Here is a 23,911-nt window from a genome sequence, read left to right as displayed (position 1 = left end):
GAATGGCGTGAACCCAGGAGGCGGAGCTTGCAGTGAGCCGAGATCCCGCCACTGCATTCCAGCCTGGGGGCAGAACGAGACTCTGTCTCAAAAAAAAAAAAAAAAAAAAAAAAAAAAGAGTAAGAACGGATCACTGCTCAGCTGAGGGAGAAGCTTCACGGAGGAAGAGGGACTTGAGTTTTGCTCTGAAAGCAGGTCTGGGGTCGGGGAAAGAGGGTACTCCAGGAACTGTGTGTCAAGCATGGGCGACTAAGTGGAAAAATGTGGGTGGAAGCAGAGGTCCCTGGAGGGAGAGGCCCTGGCAGAGGTAGGGCTGCAGGGAGAAGCACAGAGGGCTACCTGTCAATCCCCCCAACTGCAGTTCAATGCGTCAGAGCTGAGAGTGAACACAGGGAAAGGAGTAGGGAAGATGGGAGTTAAGGTCTCAGGGCTGTGGACCTGGAGCAGCCAACTGTCCCTTTGTAAACACACACCAGGCACACTCAGACACAGAGATGCTCCTAGAGCTCCAGTCACAGATTTGCATACACACTCGGCCAGGCTCAGAGACACACAGAGGCACACCCATGCAACCACATACACACATAAATACAAAGGTACACCCGTGCAACCAGACACACACACACACATAAATACAAAGTTACACTCAGACACATAAACACCAGATGCCCTCATGAACACACTCAGGTACACGTGTGTACCTGCATAGAGGCTCCTCTGCTTCTGGTTCCTTCCCTGCATCAAGTATGGGAATACTGCAAGAGGCTGGGTCACAGAGGCGGGCAAAGACGGTCAGCTAACACAAAACTGGGCCTTGTCTAACTCTACTCTCCAACTGGGAGGAAACCCCAAGGGAGCACCGCACCCCTTGGGAAGAGGAGCTGGGCTTGTGTGAAGGAGTGGGGTAGACAGTCTGCTTGCCTACGTCACTCCAGGCCAGGCCCCTTAGGGCGGGGGGTGATCCTAGAGAGCAGGCTGGGAGCCTGCCCCCTCTGGTTTGATCTCCGATCCTGCCTGAGGTCTCAGGACCCCGTACTTCGGCTGCCCCTGGGCCCCTTGCCCACTGCCCCGCTGAGGAGGCAGCAGAGAGGGGCGGACTCAGAGGAGGGGAGGGGAGCAAGAACAACAGCAGAAGAATCTCATCTGTACAGTACGGGCCGTTTGAGTCATTATTATTACAATATACTTTGACAAAAATAGAATCTCATTTCATATCAATACAACAACAACAACAAAAAAACAGTTTCCTGGACTGTTACACCGCTAACGTTTTCCAAAGGTCGCTATTTACAATTACAGTAGCCAAGAGGGAAGGTGGGATGCGGCCTGGAGGTGGTGGGACAAGGAGGTAGCCAGAGACAATGGGGGCGCCAAGAGCAAGAAGGCAGGGTCAGGAGCAGAAGGAGCTAACAGGAGAAGCTAGGGAGAGGGGCCAAGGAGGAATGAGGGAGGTGGGACCTCTACGGACCCATCCGTAGGACCTCCCACCCCACAGACTACCCCAGTGCCCACTCCCCCAGGTAGTGTGTGTGCAAGGCCAAGGACATCCCTCACCACACTCGCCCCGATGAAAAGAGCTCTGGCCTGGAGCACCCCAGGGAAGTCCAGGCTGACTCTCACCCCAGCCACCTCACTGAAGACCCTCTCCCCATTCTCCCTGCACATTGTGGCCAGCTTTACAGGGCTGGTGTCAACTGAGGGGTGGGGAGCTATTGCACTGTATATCTTAGAGAAAAGCTGGGGAAGGGAGGGGCCCAATTTGCCCCCTGCCTAGCCCTTCTGCCCTCCTCAGCCCTCTCCTCATGGCTCTCTGTCTTTCTCTCCAAATGTGCTTCCAGAGAGGCCCCCACCTCAAACCCCTGTCCCCAGCCTCAGATTCCCAGGCTGCCGTCCCAGCCCAAAGCTCAGCCAGCACCCACACACCTTGGGGGTGCAGCACACACAAGAATCAGCACAGGTGTGGCACGTGTGTGTGCAGGGGCATTTGGGGGCCAGGCTTAGGTATTCTGTTCCATGTGCCTATGGCTACATGAACCCAAAAACAGAGACCCTTTTCAGAACCTCTGCCTCACTTTCCCCTTGAAACACAAACCCACCCATCAAGCCCACTTTGGGGTTTCAGTCTAGAGTGTGGGTTTCTGTTGTTTGATAGTTTTTTGGTTATTTCCCTCTATCTGGGGGTGGGGTGGGAGGGCTTCACATGCAGGGCTCGACACCTGTCCTTTCCCAAAGGCCTGTTGGGCCCCCCACCCCCTTCCTGCAGCATATGTGTACAACGTGCAAAGTGTCCCCCCTTCCCGCGAAAAAGAGAGCCCCCCCAGCCAGTGAAAATGGTGGGGGGTACAGAAAGAGGGGATGAGAGCATCCCCCTCTCCAAAGCGAGAATCCAAATTAAAAAAAATATAATAATAATAATAATAATATAATAATTATACACAAATGTAACCGTCAACAGGACACGGAGCACAAGAAAGGAAGTGGGGGTCGAGCGGGAGGAGCTCGGGGCAGGGAAGGGCGGGCGGTGAGATTGTCAACTCTTCATCAGGGAGGCTGAGAGGAGGGGAGTGGGAATCGTCACTTTAATGTCTGTGAAGAGAGGAGATGGAGAAGGGGGTGTGAGGGGGTGGCCCAGGCTACAGGTATGCACCCCCCACTCCCCTCTCCCCATAGGGCCAGCATTCTAGTGGCAGGGCCAGCTGTGAGGGGAGGAAGTCATCGAGCAGAAGGACTAATGCTGGAGGGAGGGAGAAGATGGGCCTTTGGTAGGGGTGAAGGGGTGTTGGTGCTGCCCTAGAAGGGCTGGCGGAAGGGCTAGCCGGCCACAAGGCCTCTTGGGTGGGAAATAAAACAGGTTAGGGGGCACGCGGGGCAGTCCCTGGGTGTAGCAGACACTGGCAGACAGGAGAGGTGATGCTACAGTACCCAGGTATCGAGCCGCATCCTCTTCACAGCTGAGCCCTCAGCCTCAGGCTCTGGGGCTGGGCGCAGCAGGCCCAGTGTGGGCCCGAAGTCCCCCCGTCCGTCATCCCGGTCCCCCGTCTCATAGGATCCCCCGGCTGGGCTGCTGAGACCATCACCAGGCTCAGGGCGGGCAGCTGGGAACACAGCTGGAGGGGGAGGCGCAGGGCTGCGCTCACGGCTTGGGGACACTGGTTCTGACTTGATGCTGATGTGGGGGTGGGTGGTGACTGTGAGGGCAGCACCCACGTGGGGCAGGGGGCTGCCCGGGCTGGAGGCAGGCAGTGGAAATGGGGTACAAGGGGTAAAGACAGAGGGGGTGAGTGACAGAACAAGGGATAGGACACCAGACAGAAAGTGGGAGAGAACAGAGGATGAGAATATGGGGGATGGGGTATTGGGGAGAGGCAATTGGATGGAGAGTGATCAGAATAGGGTCGAATGAAGGGAAGAGAAGGGAAATAAGAAATATTAGTTCTCTTTCCATCCCATGTCATCTTCTGCAACCCAGGGGCCCCCACCTCCCACCCCCTATCCTGGGGCTGGCTCTCAGAAGGGGTTCAGGGTGAGCCTCTTCGGTCTATACAAGAGACCCCAGGGGTGCCACTGTTGTCTAACAGACTGTGCAGTGCACAGCCTCACAGGATGTCCACTAGAACCCTGCAGGGAACCCAGCTCCCAAGAGGCCCCTCCTCTTCCCGCTCCTCAATTCTCCCTTCCCACACACTCACATGGAGTCTCCCTAGGACTCACATGAGGTTGCTGAGAGATACAGGGACCAGGTGGGACTGTTGCTGAGGTGGCTGTTGCGGCTGCTGAGGCTGCTGTGGCTGTGGCTGCTGTGGCTGCGGTGGCTGCTGCTGTGGAGGCTGTGGCTGCTGCGGCTGCTGGGGCTGCTGTGGCTGTTGCCAGGCGGTTACGTTACCTAGTGACAGCCCCCCAGGCGAACTGAAGGCTGGTAAGGAGGAGAGCTCTGCACTGGTCAACTGGTAATCTGCATGGAGGAAAAGTGAGGATGAACCTGGAGTTGGGGAGAGCACAAAGGCTCCTATGAGGGAGCTGCCTCCAGGAAGACGGTGGGGATAAGGGGACAGGGAGTATGTAATGACAGATGTAAAGAATTCAAGAAGACCACAAAAATTCAGTGAAGATGGTACTCAGAGTTAAAGAAACCTAAGTCATAATAACCATGAGGTGCTGTGTTTTAACGGAATGAAAAGATGTGGTTTTTGTTTTGTTTTGTTTTTTTGAGATGGAGTCTCACTCTGTTGCCCAGGCTGGAGTGCAGCAGTGCGATCTTGGCTCACTACAACCTCTGCCTCCCAGGTTCAAGCAAATCTCCTGCCTCAGCCTCCTAAATGGCTGGGATTACAGGCACATGCCACCACACCCAGCTAATTTTTGTATTTTTAGTAGAGATGGGGTTTCGCTATGTTGGCCAGGCTTGTCTCAAATTCCTGACCTCAAGTGATCTGCCCACCTCAGCCTCCCAAAGTGCTGGGATTACAGGCATGAGCCACCGCGTCCGACCAAGGTGGTTTTTTTGTTTGTTTGTTTGTTTGTTTGTTTGAGATGGAGTCTTGCTCTGTCCCCCAGGCTGGAGTGCAGTGGCACCATCTCTGCTAACTGCAAGCTCCGCCTCCTGGGTTCACGCCATTCTCTTGCCTCAGCCTCCCGAGTAGCTGGGACTACAGATACCCGCCGCCACGCCTGGCTAATTTTTTGTATTTTTAGTAGAGACGGGATTTCACCGTGTTAGCCAGGATGGTCTCAATCTCCTGACCTCGTGATCCGCCCGCTGTGGCCTCCCAAAGTGCTGGGATTACAGGCGTGAGCCACTGTGCCCCACCAAGGTGGTTTTAAAAAATAGTGTTGAACTTAAAAAAAAAAAAAAAAAAAAAAAGTCAGCTGGGCGAGTGGCTCATGTCTGTAATCCCAGCACTTTGAGCGGTCAAGGCAGAAGGATCACTTGAGCCCAGACTTTGAGACCAGTCTGGGCAACATGAAGAGACTCCATCTCTACAAATAACTTAAAAACTAGCTAGGTGTGGTGGCATGCACTGTAGTCCCGGCTATTCAGGGGGCTGAGGCAGGAGACTTGCTTGAACCTGGGAGGCTGAGGCTGCAGTAAGCTATGATCATGCCACTGCACTCTAGCCTGTGGGACCCTGTCTCAAACAAACAGAAATCATGTGTAGGTATCACTTTCATGATAACAATTTAAAAAATAAAAAGATGGAAAAACATAAGTAGAGAAGGTCTATGTCTAACTCGTCTTTTTTCACCTGGCAAGTCTCCAACTGCCTTTTTTTTATTTTTTTGGTTCAGTCTCTGTAGAGACTGTCAAAAACTGCCAATGCCAATTATATTTCAAGTCATCTTGGTGGGTACTGGTAAAGTTTTCAATTAGCAACTATAACACCTTGAATAAGCCTCATTGACTATGATATCCCACTGCCCAAAGCTCCAATTGCCTTTCTAAGGTAGTGGGGAGCCCTGGTAAAAGCTTGGTGAATAGGGCTTCAGAGGCAAATCCCTGCAACTACTATTCCACCTCCAGCACAGCCCCCAAGCCTCCTCAACTGTCAATACCTAAAATTTATAGCAGCAGGGTTTGAGCTGCTGTGCCCACACACACATGTAAACACAGAGGACACAAGTTAGCCCCTGAGGCCTCATGCCCACGGGGCAGAGGGGCTGCAAGGGCACCATGCCGGGAGCACAGCTGGTCAAGGTTCCAGCAAATTTCCCCATGAGGGGGTGTTCATTACGTCATAAAACGTCTACCTTAAAGAAGAAACTGATGTTTGCACTGTCACAGAATAAATAGAATCACGGAATGTTTCATAATTTACACAGCGCTGTTGTTTCATGCTGTATCCTGTTTGGGAGAGTTTAGAAAATGTCCTCCCTAGTTCAAGACCAGCCTGGCCAACATGGTGAAACCCCATCTCTATTAAAATACAAAAATTAGCCAGGTGGTGGCGTGCACCTGTAATCCCAGCTACTCAGGAGGATGAGGCAGGAGAATCGCCTGAACCTGGGAGGTGGAGGCTGCAATGAGTGAAGATCGCACCACCACTGCACTCCAGCCTGGGCAACAGAGTAAGACTGTTTCAAAAAAAAAAAAAAAAGAATTTCTGAAAGAAAGAAAATGTCCTCCCTGAGGCTGCACTGTGGTAGTGGGAGGGCAGTGATGGGGAACGCATCCCTCAATCATCCTAATACTCCACCACTATGCTATTACTCAGCGAGTCATTTGCTCCAGCCGTCTGTTTTTATGCAGGGAAGATAGTATTATCTCTGCAATATAGCAATAAGGTTAAAGGCATGAGCTATGAGGTCACACTTCCAGGCTACCTCCACTTAGGCCATGTGACCTTGGGTAAGTTACTTACTCTGACTATAAACTGGAGGTAATAATCCTACCTACATCACACAGCTGTTGTGAGGATTGAGCAAGTTAGTACACAAAAAGCATGTAGAACAGTGTCTGGTTCATAGAAAATAATCAAAAGATTTACCTATTATTACTTTACAAATAAGGCAACTGCAGCCTCAAGTTTGAGGAACAGGCTCCAGGTCATGGAGCAAGCCAGTGGCAGAGATAAGACAGTACTTCAGAACTCTATTACCTTTAAATCTTACTCTAGAGGGGGATCTGTGCTTGGCTCTACTCTCCTAACGTTGGCCAGGAGTTTTGAAATGCTTATTTAAAAAGCAGAGCAAGGGCAGAAACAGGCCCTAGAATCAACTATTTCTTTTTTTTTTTTTGGAGACAGAGTCTCGCTCTGTCACCCAGGCTGGAGTGCAGTGGCGTGATCTCGGCTCACTGCAACCTCTGCCTCCCAGGGTCAAGTGATTCTCCTACCTCAGCCTTCCAAATAGCTGGCACTACAGGCGCACACCGCCACACCCGGCTAATTTTTGCATTTTTAGTAGAGACGGGGGTTTTACCATGTTGGTCAGGCTGGTCTTGAACTCCTGACCTCGTGATCCATCCACCTTGGCCTCCCAAAGTGCTTGGATTACAGGCGTGAGCCACGGCACCCAGCCAGAATCAACTATTTCTAACACTTGTTTTACAAACTAGGAAGCCAAGCCCAGAACAGTGTAGCCCAAGGTCCCTCAGTGAGTGAGTGGTGGAGACTAGCTCCCAACCCTGCACTGTCCCACCAGATTCCAGCCCTATCTACTGGGAGGCTTGGCTCCCCAAGGAGGAGCATGGCCCAAGGCCACCTGGCAGCCTACTGGTCTGCTCCCAGAGCCACCACAGCCAGGCCTCTGCAGCCAGTGTCAACAAGGGGCCAGGTCCTCACATGAGGCACCATAGCCTGATTACCCCCAGCCGGAACTTGAACTGCAGCCAAGGACTGTAAACAGTGAATAACTAAACAGCAATGTGTTCACTGGGGTTTTGTTTATATACCTAGGGTCACCTGAAAACACCTGCTGTTTAAACTGAGATCTGCTTAGCTGCTCCCGTAACAAGAGGAAAGGGAGCCTGTGGTCTCTGAGAGAAGATGAGAAATCTCACACACTTCCCAGCAGGGCTCCAAGGGTGGCCCAGGGGCAGAAACTGCTTTCATGCCAGAGTGACAGATGAGAATCTTTAAGTCTAGCCTTCCTGAGTGCCTGTCCCAGGTTGGCTGACACCAACTAACTGTCCTCCAGCTTCACAAAGACTGTGGGCCCAAGAAGATGGCAGAAAAACAGAAAACCACCCTCATAGAGTCCCTGATAAACAGCTCCAGAAAAGTGGTCTAAAAAATGGTCTGAGTTGCCCTCTGCCAACTGTCACTGTCCCCAGGCCACCCAGCCTTCAGGGCTGGTTTTTTTGGTTGGGCCCCAGAGGCCCAGTGGCAGGGCTGGAAAAGCCTCATAGACCTCCTGTCTACCCACTCCTCTTACAGATGGGGAGACGGGCCCACAGGGTGTGTCTTCTGAAGCAGCTGTCTCTGAAGTTGCCAGGACATAGTAGCCTGGGGCTGGGCACACACATGGGTGCACATGCAAGGGAGAAGGGGCTCACAGACACCTGGGTGGTAACTATACACAGACACACAAGCCAGAGTCTGGTCCCTCAACATGAGGCAGTCCTTCCAGCTCTCTTACCTGCCACGAGGGGCTTTCCTATACAGAGGGCTGGGTTCTGGATTTTTCTTTTTTTTTTCTTTTTTTGAGACAAGAGTCTCACTCTCACCCAGGCTGGAGTGCAGTGGTGTGACCTCGGCTCACTGCAACCTCTGCCTCCCAGGTTCAAGCAATTCTCCTGCCTCAGCCTCCCAAGTAGCTGGGACTATAGGCACATTCCACTACACCCAGCTATTTTTTTTTTTTTTTTTTTGAGACGGAGTCTCACTCTGTTGCCCAGGCTGAAGTGCAGTGGCGTGATCTCGGCTTACTGCAACCTCCGCTTCCCAAGTTCAAGTGATTCTCCTGCCTTAGCCTCCTGAGTAGCTGGGATTACAGGCACATTCCACTATACCTGGCTTAATTTTTTGTATTTTTAGTAGAGACAGGGTTTCACTGTGTTAGCCAGGATGGTCTCGATCTCCTGACCTCGTGATCTGCCCACTTCGGCCTCCCAAAGTGCTGAGATTACAGGCTTGAGCCACCGTGCCCGGTCTTTTTATGTTTGAACTTTTCCTTTTTTTTTTGGAGGGGGAGTCTCACTTTGTCACCAGGCTGAAGTGCAGTGGTGCGATCTTGGCTCATGGCAACCTCTGCCTCCCGGATTCAAGTGATTCTCCTGCCTCAGCCACCAGAGTAGCTGGGACTATAGGTACACACCACTACACCCAGCTGATTTTTGTATTTTTAGTGGAGACAGGGTTTCACCATGTGGCCAGGATGGTCTCCATCTCTTGACTTCATGATCCGCCCGCCTCAGCCTTCCAAAGTGCTGGGATTACAGGTGTGAGCCACCACACCCGGCCTGGGTTCTGGATTTTTACACGTGGGGAGGAGGTGGGATTTTGTGGGTATTTGCACTGGTGTCTGGTACCTAGCATGGTGCAACTCTGGGAGGCTTGGGGAAGGGGGAGAGGTTTATGGGTCTTTTGGTCCAGACTAAACTCACCATAGGAACTGGCCTGACATAACCATTCACATGTGAGAGAACCTGAGGAAGGCAGAGGTCTCTAGCCGGAAAGAGCCCAGGTTCCCCAGCCACATGAATGCTCTGAAACCAGGGGACAAGGTGTTTCCTTATGGCAAGTCCTTCCTGACACAGCGACTTAAGAGTACAGGCAAGGATGGCTGAGAGTATCACAGACTGTTCCTGTGCAGGTGTGAGTGGGTGACACAGTCCAGGATGGCCCTAGGGACCCAGGACAGCCTGGGCACTGGGCGTCCTACCTGAATTCTTCTATCCAGAGACCTTTCTCATGTCCTTAAGTGACTCTTTACCTTCAGATCCCCTTCTCCAACCTTCCTCCCTCTTCCTCCTTCCCTCCCCCATCATCATTCCACCACCATGCCAAAACTAGAGGAGAGACGCTCTTCTTCCCCCTCCGCCTTGCCCTGGAGCCCCCATTTGGCTTTCCCAGGAAGCTGGCAAACTGACCCTGACTGTGTTTTCTCTCTGGCCTCCTCAGCCTCCTTGATCTTTTCTCCCTCATTCCTTCATTCTCTTCCAGGAAGCTTTTCTGAACTGACCATGTCCCCCTCACCACTCCCCATACCTGGAGCCTAGAGATTGGTCAGCCTGAACCATCTGCAGACCTGCCTCTGTCCTGTCTCCTCCTCAGGCTCCAGGCTTCCTGAGGACAGGGGCTCCCTCTTCCATTAAGTACTATTTAAAAAATAAACAACGCCAGCCAGGCACGGTGGCTCATGCCTGTAATCCCAGCACTTTGGTGGATCACTTGAACTCAGGAGTTTGAGCCCAGCCCAGGCAACATGGCAAAACCCTGTCTCTACTAAAAATATAAAAATTAGCTGGGCATGGTGGCGCGTTCCTGTAATCCCAGCTACTCAGGAGGCTGAGGCATGAGAATCACTTCAACCCAGGAGGTAGAGGTTGCAGTGAGCCAAGGTCACAATACTGCACTCCAACCTGGGTGACAGAGACTGCCTTAAAAAAAAAAAAAAAAAAAAAGCCTAAATTTGAATTTCAGATGAAACAATGCGTAATTTGTTAGCATAAGTATGTCTTTGGTGCTGGGCACAGTCGGTAACACAGCACTTTGGGAGACTGAGGCAGAAGGACTGCTTGAGACCAGGAATTTGAGACTAGCCTGGGCAACAGAGAGACCCTGTTTGTACAAAAAAAAATTTAAAAAGAGCCAGGCATGGGGGAATGTGCCTGTAGTCCCAGGTACTCAGGAGACTGAGGCAGGAGGATCACTTGAGCCCAGGAGTTCAAGGCTGTAGTGAGCTAAGATGGCACCACTGCACTCCAGTCTGGGTGACAGAGTGAAACCCTGTTCCAAAAAAGAAAAAAAAACAACAACAAAAACCCAAAAATAAAATATGTCTTTGGGACATACATTAGCAGAAGAATGTTTTTGGGACATACTTGTACTAAAAAACTACTTATTTTGTCTGAAATTCAAATTTAAAAGCATTCTTTGCTTTTATTTGCTAAATCTGTTAACCATAATTAGGTGCGGACTCCCCCAAATCAATGGCCCTCCTCAGATGGGGCCTGTCCAGGGGATATCTAGCATTTCTGTCTGGCCACTGCCTGCCCCAAGCCCAGGTGCACACATGCACATGTCACATGAACACTCACCTGTGTTGTAGGCAGTGGGCATGGAAGAGAAGGGGAGGCCCTGGCTGAGTAAACTCGGCGTTGCCACAGAAACCACTGGGGTGGTGAGCGAATGGGTAGACTGGGAGACCCCAAGGCGCTGGGCATTGTTCTGTAGGAGAAAACTGTCTGTCAGGAGGTGGCTGATAGGTGGGCAGCTTCATGCTGGCCCTCCATCCCGAGGCCAAGGTGGGTTCCCTGAATCCCAAAGCCAAGGTGGGGTGTCTTAGCACAGAGGCCCCCACAGATACACAAAGACACGTTGGTGCATTCACAGAGACACTCAGATCCACGGAGGGAAACACGCACACACAGATTCACTGACACCAACACACATGCAAAGATAAAGGCACGTGTGCTGGCCCTGTGGCCCCAGCACTGACACTCGCCCAGCCTCCCAGTGCAGAGTGAGGGAAGGGAGACATCGTCCATGCCCTGTCCCTCTGGAGCCCACTCTCCATCCATCACACCGCAGTACACGCCCCAGCAGAGCCGTGCTGGCATCTGCGAGGGGAATGTGGGGCCTGGTGTGGCGTGTGCCTGCGCGTATGCACACACGTGTGTGGGGCTGTCAGCTCCATCTGCCGCTGAGTCACTTGTTTATTCCAACTCCACGCTGGGGCCGAAACTGCCGCCGTGTTGGCCGCCAAAGCCTGCCTGCCTTTTCCAGCCTCTCTGGCCTCCCGTCAGGGAGATGGGGAGGGAGGAGCCCCTGCCCCACTCCTGGCTGGGGGTGTGTATGTAAGTGTGTGAGAGAGAGGAGGAAAATGAGCAGCTGTGCATGCCTCTGAGTGCCCATGCCATGGGCTAAGGGCAGGAGGAAGCACAGGGAGACAGGGGAGGTGGGAAGCCCCCACCAAGAAGGTCAAGTCCAGCCTGGTCCTGGGCCTTGGCTTCCTCTGAAACACTGACTTCTCCTTCCAGCTGACTTCCCTCCTGAGAAGGATCCTGTCCTGGATCCCAAGAATGCAGTGTGGGCCTGAGTGGAGTCAGAGGACTAGTGGGCCTAGTACAGGGATCAGGGTGGGGCCTCTGAGTCCTGGGCTGGCCCACTCCCTCGCACACGTACATACAGAGAAAGGCATGCCTGAATGAATGTAACACCACATGCAGACATTCATGTACACACAGGCACACACACACACACACGCCTGACCTCTCACCCCCGCCCCATTCACCTCTGAATCCCACTTGGCACCTAAGCGCAGCTCCTGGCAACTAAGCGAAGAAGCAGCAACAGTCTGCGCACAGGCGAGAGGCCAAGGACGCACACGTACTTCATGCTGAGGGACCACAGAGCAACACCCAGAATTCAAAGCCACAGCAAAAAGCTCACAGCCTCACTTACCAGATCTAAATGGTCCTCAGTCTGAGAGCAGAAATAAAACCAAGGGCATGTTCAGTCTCTGGCCACTGCCCTCCCCCACACCTCTGTCCCCACAGCCGTTAGAGTCACTTCTCTGCATGAGAGTCGGATGGCTCTACCCAGCCTACAAAGGCAGAGTCACTGTCCTGACTGATTTCCAGAGATGCTCCATCCCAATCTCCACCAGTTAGGAAATGCTCACAATCTAATCCCCCATCCCTTCTGCTGTAGTGGCAAATCCTTCTATGATCCTCCCCATCACAGAACCTTCTCTCTCACCTCCTGTCCCTTTTTAGTGCCTTAGGCTGGAACTTCTTGTGTTGCAACCTCTTAAAAGGCCCTCTGGGAAGAAAAAGCTCATAAAAAGTCATGCTTCCATGATCTCTCCCGGGAAGTCCTAACTGCTGGCTAGCCTTCATCTCTCCTGCTAGAGGTCTGCTCTTTTCCCTGTCCCTACTCTTCCATTCCCCAGCCCCCACCCTTGGCCCAGACACCCACTTACCAAGTGATGCATTAACCCCTTTCCTGCCTGGGAAGTGATGACTCGCAGGTCGGGCTTGCGGCTGGGGGCTCCAAGCTGGGTGCTGTGGGTGGGTGGGGGTGGAGACTTGGCAGGGATGACCTTGTTTAAGCTGTTGCCATTGGCCACAGGGAGGAGGCCAGGGGAAGCCCGAGCACTGACGTAGCCATTCCCTGGAGAAGTGACAACATGAGGGTGAAAGGAAAAACATAGGCCTACCCTTCAGCCCTGTTAACTTCCCCACACAATACTCCTGTCACCTGGAACCTGTCAAAGCCACACTCAGGCTTTGAGTGGGGGCTGAGCTATCTGATATTCCCTAAACACTTCATGTCTTGGGAATAATGGGAGGCAAGTACCCCTTACTCCTGAATCTTTAGGTTCGTTTCCCTAACTCCAAGCTGCATGTGATGGGACTCAGTGATGGGACTCTGAGGTCCGTGGGAAGAACTGGAAAGCAACCATTGCCTCTAGGCTCTGCGACGGCCAAGAGGTTCTTCTGTACCCAAGCCTCTCCCTGTTTTCTCTCTTCTTTAGTCTCCACAGGCAGGAAGTCCAGCATTTTGAGATCCTACAGTCTCCCCCAGACAGGACCCACCATGACCAGGATGTGGAAGGGGCGGCAGCCTGGAATCTGGGCCTCACTGAGAAGCCTGGTCACCGTGACAAACCAACAACCACTCGGACTGCTCCATTTGCCGTGAGCTGGGGGTGGATGATGTGATTTGGATCAACACGTGACAAGTTGCCAACAGCTTGGGAGAAACAAGCCATTCACTGTTGGTGATGGTGTTATTGGCACTGGTAGACAGATAACACAGCCACCACCATAATTAGCCTGGTAATAATAAATGTAATAACAATCTTTTATATCTGCTCCCTATTCTACAATCCACACAGGCCTTTCACACATGTATTATCTTATTTAATCCTCACATTAACTCTGCAAGACAGACAGGACATTAGCCCTGTTCACAGAAGAGGAAACTAGAGCATGCTTGGGAGAAGTATAACGACTTGCCCAGGGCCACAAAGCTGGCTGGAGGCCAAGTGAGTGCTCTCTCCCACTTTCCACACGCTAGACTCAAGGGTCTCTACGTATCACTGCTCCCTTGAGTTCTACAAGCATTTCTTTGACCTTCTCCTTGAAGAGGGTGACACTCACACACTCCTTTAATTTCCTCTGACCCTGTGACACAATTATCACCAGGGAGGTATTACATAGTGCTCCAAAACTGAGCAGGGGGATGCTGAGGTCCAAGGATGTGAGGGTGACCACAGTCAGAAATGCCTCCTTGCTCTGTCCCCTAAGAGCACACTGCTGCTCTGGAAGTGTGTGCCTGCCTCCATCCCAATTCCCGGATCACTCTGGGAATGGCAGGAATGTCAGGGTGACGTCAATCATGACATTCGAAGTCACAGTCACCCAGCCGGACAACGGCACAGGGTAGGAGGGGCTGTCGGCTGCCACGGGTAGGGGACAGCCTTTCTTCTGTGGCTTATTTTTTTATTTTTTTGAGACGGAGTTTCGCTCTTGTTGCCCAGGCTGGAGTTCAATGGCATGATCTCAGTTCACCACAATCTCCACCTCCTGAGTTTAAGCGATTCTCCTGCCTCAGCCTCCTGAGTAGCTGGGACTACAGGCATGAGCCACCACATCCAGCTAATTTTGTATTTTTGGTAGAGATGGGGTTTCTCCATGTTGGTCAGGCTGGTCTCAAACTCCCGACCTCAGGTGATCCATCCACCTCGGCCTCCCAAAGTGCTAGGATTACAGGCGTGAGCCACTGCGCCCGGCCTCTTCTGTGGCTTATGTATGTGTGCTCACAAGTGCACATCTAACATCTGGATACTTCTGTAAGAGGGAGAATGCACGTATGTGTGTGAGAGACTGTGTGAGTGTTTACGTGAGTCTGTCCCTATTGTTTGTCTGGGCAACGCCCGGCATTCTCATCTTCCAGATCCCAACCACACTCAACTGCAAAAACTTGGGTCTTCCCCTCCAACTAGAAATGCTGGCCCATTCTCACAGTTTGCCCAGAATTCCCTGAGCCTCCATCTCTGCTGATCACCCACACCAATCATTGCTACAGAAAACAAAATCCAGGGGCTTAAAATCTCTAACTGACTCTTCATCCAGTTCTGGCTCTGGGATCCTCCCCTCCTCTCATCTAGGTCCTTCCTGGTCCTTGGACCTGCTGAGGCCACTGAGTGGGCAACCCTCCCCACCTCCAGGTAGAAGGATAGCTGCACTCACCGACAGGGCTGGGGCAGGCTCCATTAGCACTATTCAGGTCACCCCCTAGCATGGCCCCTGGAGGAAAAACAGAACCAGCATGAGCTGACAGCACTCCCCCTTCAAGAGTGAGTCTTCGGGACTGAACATGAAGAGATGACCCCAGGAGGAAGAGTCATACTCCCTTCCCTCAGGAGTCACATAAATGGGAGAATGCTGTGGTAGGTGAAAAGAAATACTCGCCGTTGAAAATGGAATCCCAAAGTCCCCGTCACATCTAATTTCCACCTCACCTACCCACCTGCCAGCCCACTCACCTGCACTAGCTGGCCGCTGGGGCAGGCCAGGAGACACACTGTTCCTCTGTAGTGCTGGCTGCTGGGGGGACAGGAGCCGCGGGTCCGTGAGGGATGACGTCACCAGGGAAGGGGTGACCAGGGAGCCGCTGGGATTGCTGAACTGCAGTGAGCTCTGATTGGACACGGGCACCGTGACAGGCATGGCAAAGTTGGGGGCCGGGACAGCTGACTAGACAGAAAGATGGATGGGCAGGATCAGGCCAGGTCAACCCCTTCCATGGATCCTACTTTTCCTGGGAGGGCAGGCAAGGGTTCTTCTCATTTCTGGGCTACACATCCTAGGGCCAGCAGTTCAAGCTCCCTGCCCTGTGCCCTTGTGGAGTCCTGCCTGCCACTCCCAACAAGGAAGAACTTTGGGGAGAAGCTCTGGGTCCATTTCTGGCCCAGAGAATGAGAACAGGGCTCTGCTCACTGCAGACAGGACCAGGGACACCCCCTAGTGGAGGTGGGTTAGTCCTCAGCCAGGCAGGACACACGGGGAGTAGGTTAGAGGCCCTGAGAACAGACCCAGATTCACACACACGGCTGTTAAAGGCTTGTGCCACAAGTCGGGACATCATTTCTCTTGCAGTCTCCACCCATGTGGCCTGCTGCAGAGAGAGCTCACCCCCACCTCGCTGCCTTCCCTTTCAGCAGTTCTGCTTTCCCTACACAAGGCTGAGTGTCTCTGGTTGGGCTATCAAAGAAAGCCCAAGCAGGCCTCTCCCCCAAAATAACATCTGGACAAAGAGCACACTCCACTTTGCTGTCCTCTAAGGATCTCATGTCATCTACACACTTCTTGCTGGCGAGGGGGACACTTCAGGCCTCTCCAACTTACAACTTGTGCTCCATCCCAGTAGAGTCTCAGCAAGGGATGCAGGTTTATCATGACCAAGGTCAGAGGTTCCTCAGAGGTCACTAAGAACCCGAGCATGGCTCAGAGCGGAGCACCCATCAGGGCAGCCGAGAGCCAGGGCGCGAAGCCACACCATGCACCACAGGGAGGCTCTGCTCCATGCGACTACTCACGGCCAGTCTATAACTCTGCATCATTTTATCAAACTCCTCGTCTATCTTTTTATATTTCTCTTCCGTCTGGGGGGTCAGGGCAAACACCTCGTCCACCTCAGGGCTCTCACATTCCCTGTGCTTCTTGTGCAGCGCCTGGGGGGAAGGGGCCGGAAGGGGGGGCCAACAGAGACAGAGTGAGTGGGGCTCACCCCATAGCGCCGGAAGAGCCCGTCGAGCTCCTCGCTGGCGCGCCGGTACTTGTCCTCCAGCAGGGGGCTCTGTTCCAGCGAGTCCTCCCCGTCGGGCTCCGGGCTGTCGCAGCCGTTGAAGCCCTTCTTCCTCAGGGTCTGTAACCGCACCACTGCCATCAGCTGGGTGAGAGTCCTTCCCACCCGCCTCACCTGAGTTCCTTCCAGCCCCTCCCTAAGGGCCCCCTCCTCTTCCCGGACCTCCTTCCTCAGGGTTCCCAGAATCTCCCCCGCCGACTCAATGTAACCTGCCCCTCCCCACTGACAGTGCCTCCTGGGGCACCGTGTGAAGATCGGCTTGGTAGGAGCCATCGGAACACAGAGAACAAGGCTGGAAGGTGAGCCTAACCTGGGGGTGCCCTTGGCAGGGAGACACGTACTTCCAAAGTGACAGGCAGGGAGGGGGCTTCCAGGGGATGGGCTAAGGGGCTGGTGCCCTGGGCCAGTCCCTGCCTGACCACTCTGTGGTAAGCCCTGACCAGAAGGTACTGAGTTCTCCAGGGAGAGGTAGGCAGGGGTCTGCTCATCCCAGCCCCTGGGCTCTGCTTAGGAGAAGAGGAGGAAGGGAGAAATAGAGATGGAGAAAGAGAGAGCGGGGAATGGGATGTGGAAAAGGAAAGGGGATGAACACTGAGTCCCTACTGTGACCACCCCACACTCTAGTGGAGGCACAGCTGGGGGATCTGCAGTAGACTCCAAAGCTGCCCTCTTCATGCTCAAAATAGCTTTACAGATACTTGCTTTGTCTTTAAAATGAATGCAAATTTTACCTTCCAGTCTAGAGTAAATCTGTCTTCTCTAACATAAAAATAAGGGACTTTCCTCCAAATCTCTGAGTAGGCCTGTGGCTTCCCGGGCACCCTCTTCGTCAGCACAAGTTCTGTACCCCCAAGGTGCACGCACCTCAGTGTGAGAAGCAGGGACATTCAATTCACACAGCACCCTTCAAAGCAGGTACTGGCCCCATTTTGTGGAGGTGGGCACCAAGGCTCAGGAAAGCCTAAGCACCTGCCCAAGGCCATGTGGCCAATAAAGGTCAGAGCTGAATTCCAAAGCCTATGTCCTTCAACAGTTCACAATGTTGGCTCTCTTTGAAACAGAAAATAGAACCACCAGGCCCACAAACAGACAGAGACAGCAGGAGAGATGGAAACAAAGAGGGAGATTTAAAAAAGGAAGAGGCAGGTGCAGAAGCACACCAAAAGATGGAGAAGTGGGGAAAGAGAGACAAAGAGAAAGACAGGATGCAAGAAGGTAAGAGAGATGTTACATCACGCTGGACGACAGAAGACAGACTTTTGGAGAGGTCAGGGTGGGTGTGGGCCGGCAGCCTGGCACTGGCCTGTTCACCTGAACTGCCCTTGCTTCCTCCTCAGGCCCTGGGTTTGTGTGATGGGAGGAGGGTTTGTATGTGTGTGCACACAGGTGAGGGGCTACAAGGGGCATGTATACCACGGTGTGTGCATAGGCAGGTCTGCGTGTACATGCAACGCGGGCACGTGTCCATGTGGATGCAGGCAGGGGGTGTGTCCTGGTGCCTGTGTGTGTGGGCCCACCTCGATGATGTCGGCATTGGTGCGGCTCTCGTGTGGCTCATTGTACTCCGTGTACTTGAGCAGCACCTTGTCCATGTCGGTGCTAGCGTACTGGAACAGCTTGTTGGAGTGGTTGAAGATGATGAGTGCGATCTCGCAGTCACATAGCACGCTCAGTTCATACGCCTTCTTCATCAGGCCAAACTTCCGCTTGGTGAAAGTCACCTGCAGAGAAGGATGGGTGGGTGGCCAGATCTGGCTCAGTTAAGGCCTGACTGGGAGTCCCAGCCTACAGATGGCTGGACATTGCCCCTGCCCTCAGGAGCCCCCATTCTCAGTGTGACACAGCCCCTGGTCTCAGGAGTCCCTGGTTTGGGGAAGGACCAGGCTAGTGCTTGTAGGCCAACACACAGCTGAGATACAAGCCAGAGCCCAACTCACTGAAGGGGCAGGAGTCAGGTGAACAGAACTCCACACCTCTGTGCTGGAAGCTATGAAGAGGTCAGTGGAGAAGAAGAGGGGGAGGATTCCTGTTGGGAAATGGGGAGTGCCTGGGGGTATGACCTAAGGCTTGCATATGGCTCTGGGATGGGAACATGGGCTCATCTAGCTGTGGCAGCAGATGAGCCTTGAAGTCCTGGGACACAGAGCTCCAAGAACTGTGAAGAGGTTGGGGTTCCTCTTCTCCCAATCTCCCTTCCCCTTCTGTAATAGCTCATAGTTTCCCCTCTTCCACAAAGCCCTCTTGGAATGCCTGGAGGGAGTAGAGGCAGAGGCCTGCTCCCTGCCCTCACCCGCTTCGTGTGGCTCTAAGACTTCCCTACCTGTCGGTTCCGCTCGTCGGTGATTCGCTGGATCTGAATCTTTTTCCTCCCCATCTTCTCCGAGGGTCCTCGTGCTACGGAGGGGAGGGGCTCGCTGGGTGGTGGATCTTGGCACACCTTACACTGTGCTCATGAACAGTCTGGGAACAGTGCTCAGTTCATGGTCTGCAGGATACCTTCTGCACAGCCTCCTGGAAGGGGAGGGTCATGAGAGGACTCTGAGCCCCCAAAACCCCCAGCCCTGCTCCCTAGGCACACAGGCCAGGCTCGCAGCACCCCTGTAGAGCCTGGCAGCATCTGAGCTCCACCCTCAACATGAGGCAATGCTGTCTGAGGGAATGGTATGCCACAGCCAGGCACAAGCTGGAGCTCACACCAAGGCCCAGGCTCTTTCTCCTCGGTCACTGCTGTCCTCAGGCTCTAGGTCAGAGTAAATGGACCTCCTGGCTTCCAAGGGTCCAGGTCTCAGAGAATATCCCATGGCCCATTCTTCTCTCTAGAACCTGCTTGTAGTATGGACATCCGGGTGCTCCAGCTGCTCCTCTGGCCTAGAACTATGGTTCCCACTCTGGAGCTTGGACTGGAGACAATGCTGAGAGGACATCTGCCCAGTCAGTGAACAACAAGCATGGTATACCTGGTGCCAGGATGGGATGTCTCTGGTGCCCCTGGCTCAAGAACATACCAGAGCTGGGGCCTGGATCCTGTAGTGGGGCCTGGGGTTGTAGCACCCACATCTCCCTTCAACTAGAGTTCCTCCACACCAATCTGTTTCCTCAGTGAGCTTAAGCCTAAGGTTTCTTTTTATTTTTAAAAGCCTAGTCAAGTGCAGTAATGAGAAGAGAGGAAACAGTAGAACAAGGAGTTCGATCTGTAACTGACTGTGAACAATCAATTGAGCTAACTCGCTACCTTCGGACACGCCCAGCCTAAGATTTTTGTTTGAGGAAAGAAAGAGTTGTGCTGCTTAAAACAATGAAACCATTCCTCTAGACCAGGAGATGCACATTTTGGGGCCAGATAGTAAATATTTCAGGCTTTGCAGACCATACAATCTCTGTTGTAACTACTCAACTCTGTCACTGTACCATGAAAGCAACAGACAGCAACACACAAACGAATGAGCATGAGCATGGCTGTGATCCAATACAACTACATTTACAAAAATGGGGTGGCTCAAGCCTGTAATCCCAGCACTTTGGGAGGCCGAGACGGGCGGATCACCAGGTCAGGAGATCGAGACCATCCTGGCTAACACGGTGAAACCCCGTCTCTACTAAAAATACAAAAAAAAAAACTAGCCGGGCGAAGTGGCGGGCGCCTGTAGTCCCAGCTACTCGGGAGGCTGAGGCAGGAGAATGGCGTAAACTCGGGAGGCGGAGCTTGCAGTGAGCTGAGATCTGGCCACTGCACTCCAGTCCGGGCGACAGAGCGAGACTCCGCCTCAAAAAAAAAAAAAAAAAAAAAAAAAAAAAAAAAAAAAAAAATGGGCATGGGCCAAATTTGGTCCATGGGCCATAGTTTGCTGATTTCTGCTCTAGCGGTACGGGCCACATCTAGAATCCAAGTTCAGTCTAAGAGTAGTGCTTCCCAACCGTGCACATCTTGAAGCAGACAGAGAAAATACAGGGCCAAATGATACACCCTGGGGAGGCCACTGGCAGCCAGGCGGATGCAGGCACCAGGCAGAGAACTTGCTGTCTCAGGACACCTGTAACCCCCTCACAGCCCACTGGTTGAACAGCTCCATGCTAAAGCCAGGAGGAGAAACAGCCCCTGCACTGCACAACTCCAGGAGGCACCACAGGATGGGAGGGGGCTCAAGGATGGCAGCACAGCCTGGGCTAGAAAAGGTGCATTCTCTCCAGTGTGGGCAGTGCCTACACAGGCTGGGTGAGTCCTTGGGTACTGGAAGGGCCCAGGATGGGATGGAGGCTTGGAATGACTTCAGGGCCCCTCCAGTTCTGATTCCAGGAGTCCTTGCATCAAAAGTGGAGCTTTCTGGAAGATGTTGGAAGAGGACAGTGAACTGGGGCCCAGGCTTTCTAAAGCCACTCTATTTGGGTCCTGGGAGAAGCCTGGACCAGAGAATGCCCACCCTCCCCTCCAGAGCTCCCCTTCCATAGAGCCCCATGCCCAGAGACCCTACTGCAGAGTCTAGGGATGTAGACCCCCATCCACTGTCTGATCCTCTGCACCCACTGCCCACTACCTGGGTAGAGGTGTTTGATGACAGAGAACAACCCCTACCCCTACCCCCCAGCTCCCACTGCCAATGGCTGCTGAGTTTCCCTGGAGTCTTTCCAGCCCAACTCAACATGGCCCCTAAGGTACCACAGTAGATGCTAAAGTTCATCCTTGGTCTCTTGCTCATGAGGGAAGCGGGAGAGGGAAGACATGGAATCTATGAACTGGGGAGGAGCTGGGAATACCGGCCCCATTACCAAGACTGCTCCCCAGCCTAGCTGGAGAGCTTCTGCTCTGCCTGGATATCTACGGAAAACAATGCAGATAAATGCATTGCTCTTCAAATGATCCCCTACCTTTTTTTTTTTTTTTTGGTGGTGGTTGCTGTTTTTTAAGATAGGGTCTTGCTCTGTTGTCCAGGCTGGAATGTACAATCACAGCTCACTGCAGCTTCAACCTTCCAGCCTCAGCCTCCCAAGTAGATGAGAATACAGGTATGTGCCATCACACCCAGATAATTTATTAATAATTTTTTTTTTTGTAGATACAGGGTGTCGCTATGTGGCTCAGGCTGGTTCAAACTCCTGGGCTCAAGTGATCCTCCTACCTCACCTCCCAAGTAGCTCGGACCATGAGTGTGTACTGCCATGCTCAACTAATTTTTTGACTTTTTTTTTTTTTTTTGAGATGGAGTCTCATTCTGTTGCCCACGCTGGAGTGCAGTGGCATGATCTCGGCTCACTGCAACCTCTGCCTCCCTGATTCAGGCGATTCTCCTGTCTCAGCCTCCTGCATAGCTGGGATTACAGGCACGCGCCATCACACCTGGCTAACTTCTGTATTTTCAGTAGAGACGGGGTTTCACCATGTTGGTCAGGCTGGCCTCAAACTCCTGACCTCGTGATCCGCCCGCCTCAGCCTCCCAAAGTGCTGGGATTACAGGCATAAGCCACTGCGCCCGGCCAATTTTTTGACTTTTGTAGAGACAGAGTCTCCTCCTATGTTGCCCAGGATGGTCTTGAACTCCTGGGCTCAAGCAGTCCTCCCGCTTCAGCCTCACAAAGTGCTGGGGTTAGAGGTGTGAGCCACCTGTCCGGCCTCCTCTTCCCCTCCTCCTTGTCCTCAAGGTGCTCCATGGGCCCTGGGCCTCCTACTGGTACCCTGGGACAAGAGCAACACCAGCCCAGCCAGTCCTGAGTGGCCCACCAGACACCTGGGCCCCAAACACCTCCAGACACCCCATTCCTCACCTGTGACCCCAGTGTCTGCCAAGTTCCCATTGCAAAGGCTCCAGCCCAGGGATTTCAGCTTCCCTCCTTCCCGGTGCAATCCAAAGACCGCGCTTTCTAGAGCTACAGTGGTGTGGGCTTTGGCAGGGAAGGTAGGGGAGGGCACACAGAGGGCAAGGGGAGGGGGTACCAATAGTTGGCTTTTTAAATGGGATTCTCTGGCTTAGCCTTGAAAACTCAATCTAGACTGGTAAATGCAGGAACTACTGGGCTCCTTCGATTTAGAGCATCTACCTTCCCTCTCTCCCCTTTACTATCTCCCTCTCAGCACCTTTAGTTCATAACCAAATTCTTGCTGAGATGTAACCTCTGTCAGCTTATGACCAATACTGCCTCTTCCTCCGAACTGGAAGATAAACCTCTCTTTGTTTTCATGACCCTCAGAAAAGTCACTCTTGTAATCTTTCTAGCACTTATCGCCATTGTGAATAACTATGATTCTGTGCTTTTATTTAACGCCTGGCTCCTCCATGAGGCTAAAGTTTCATGAGGGCAAGAATCACATCTGTCTTTTTCACTATTCTATCTCCTGTAAGAAGGAGGTCAGGAAATGTCTGTTGAAAAGAAGAAAATACTATTTCATTGTTGTGGCGCTGTGAGAAGTCCTTCTTGCAGTCTAACCTCCAATAGTCTTGCTGCAGTACCAGTTCCTCTCACTCTATCCTCTGTGGAGCTAGAACCCTTCCTCTCCCAACGGCCCCTGAAGATTTGGACACCACCCACCCTCCAACCACGCCTGGTATCCTAGTCCTCAACCCTCCCCACCCTCAGGTTGGCTGGTGCAGAGGGTGAGACTCTAAAGTCTTCTAAGGAGCAGCCCTGAGCACATGGAGATGGAGAGGATGGGGTTGCTTAGGCAACTGTCGCCTGGCAACCAGCTCCCTGGCTGATCTCCTACACCGCCCCCCCCCCACCCCCGCCTCAAGCTGGGGGAGCTAGGACGAGAGAGGGATCAGGGCTGAGAAGACAGGGAAGCCACAGAGATTCACTGAGCATCGTCTGACAGAGAGAAGTCAGGGTTAAAAAGACCAGGCCCCATCTATCCACACTCCCTATCAAGCTAGCCCAAAGCACTTTTTATAATTCCATGCTTCCCAGGGCCCTTTCCCCACTGCTGCTCCCACCTCTGTGCCAACACTGCCAGAGGAGGAGATGCCCCTGCCTTAGGCAGTCCTTCCTCCCATCTAACCACAAATCTCTCTACAAAGCAGGCGTAGTGTGTACTGACCTTTTTTCCTTCTGCTCTCCATTCCACATTGCTGCAGGGTCTTTGAAAGCCCAGAGGCAACAACATGAACTCGACCCTGATTTTGGAGGAAGGGGTAGCTGGGGCCTAGGTAGGCACAAAATACCTTAACCTGACCCTATCCAAGGTTTGGAGGCCTATCCTGGCTAAACTTCCCTCCTACCCAATTAGGGAGGTTTTAATGAACACCTGGACCTCCTTAATTAGCCCTCTGCCTAATTACCTAACCAACTGGCAGGAGCCAGAGGCCTGGGCATCTGTTCTCCAGATGTGAGTCTCTCCTCTCCAGCCTCCCCTGGCCCCATTCTTCTTCTGTCTGGTCTACTCCTCCTCTAGGAAGCCCTCGCAGATGATCTGGCCCTTGGCTGCTTCTTTTCTAACCCTCTCTCCTTCA

At 52.9% G+C, this 23,911-nt stretch overlaps 1 protein-coding gene and 1 non-coding gene across 6 annotated transcripts in view; both read right to left on the bottom strand.

The window, feature by feature from the left end:
* Window positions 1-1,142: 1,142 nt before the first annotated feature.
* MEF2D (myocyte enhancer factor 2D) overlaps window positions 1,143-23,911 on the bottom strand; it is a 35,689-nt gene continuing 12,920 nt past the window's right edge. The window contains exons 2-12 of one of the 5 annotated variants that reach the window (XM_010356418.2): window positions 18,796-18,986; window positions 17,993-18,196; window positions 16,398-16,535; window positions 15,154-15,364; window positions 14,858-14,914; window positions 12,583-12,773; window positions 12,063-12,083; window positions 10,697-10,826; window positions 3,712-3,952; window positions 2,923-3,229; window positions 1,145-2,586 (exon numbers count right to left, since the gene is read on the bottom strand). In XM_010356418.2, the coding sequence (XP_010354720.1) occupies window positions 2,575-2,586; window positions 2,923-3,229; window positions 3,712-3,952; window positions 10,697-10,826; window positions 12,063-12,083; window positions 12,583-12,773; window positions 14,858-14,914; window positions 15,154-15,364; window positions 16,398-16,535; window positions 17,993-18,196; window positions 18,796-18,849 (1,566 nt within the window). In that variant the 5' untranslated portion in view covers window positions 18,850-18,986 and the 3' untranslated portion in view covers window positions 1,145-2,574. Of the gene's footprint in view, window positions 2,587-2,922; window positions 3,230-3,711; window positions 3,953-10,696; window positions 10,827-12,062; window positions 12,084-12,582; window positions 12,774-14,857; window positions 14,915-15,153; window positions 15,365-16,206; window positions 16,342-16,397; window positions 16,536-17,992; window positions 18,197-18,795; window positions 18,987-23,911 lie in introns of all 5 variants that reach the window. The other 4 variants (XM_010356421.2, XM_010356420.2, XM_010356422.2 and 1 more) reach the window with 4 other exon arrangements.
* Window positions 5,287-5,424, bottom strand: LOC115899325. Its single transcript, XR_004059064.1, has one exon. It is a non-coding gene; the product is annotated as a U4 spliceosomal RNA (small nuclear RNA).

This window comes from Rhinopithecus roxellana, chromosome 8 (assembly GCF_007565055.1).
Source record: "Rhinopithecus roxellana isolate Shanxi Qingling chromosome 8, ASM756505v1, whole genome shotgun sequence".
NCBI classification, from domain to species: domain Eukaryota; kingdom Metazoa; phylum Chordata; class Mammalia; order Primates; family Cercopithecidae; genus Rhinopithecus; species Rhinopithecus roxellana.
Note: the sequence above shows the minus strand (reverse complement) of the source record. Positions and strands in the feature narration are given on the sequence as shown.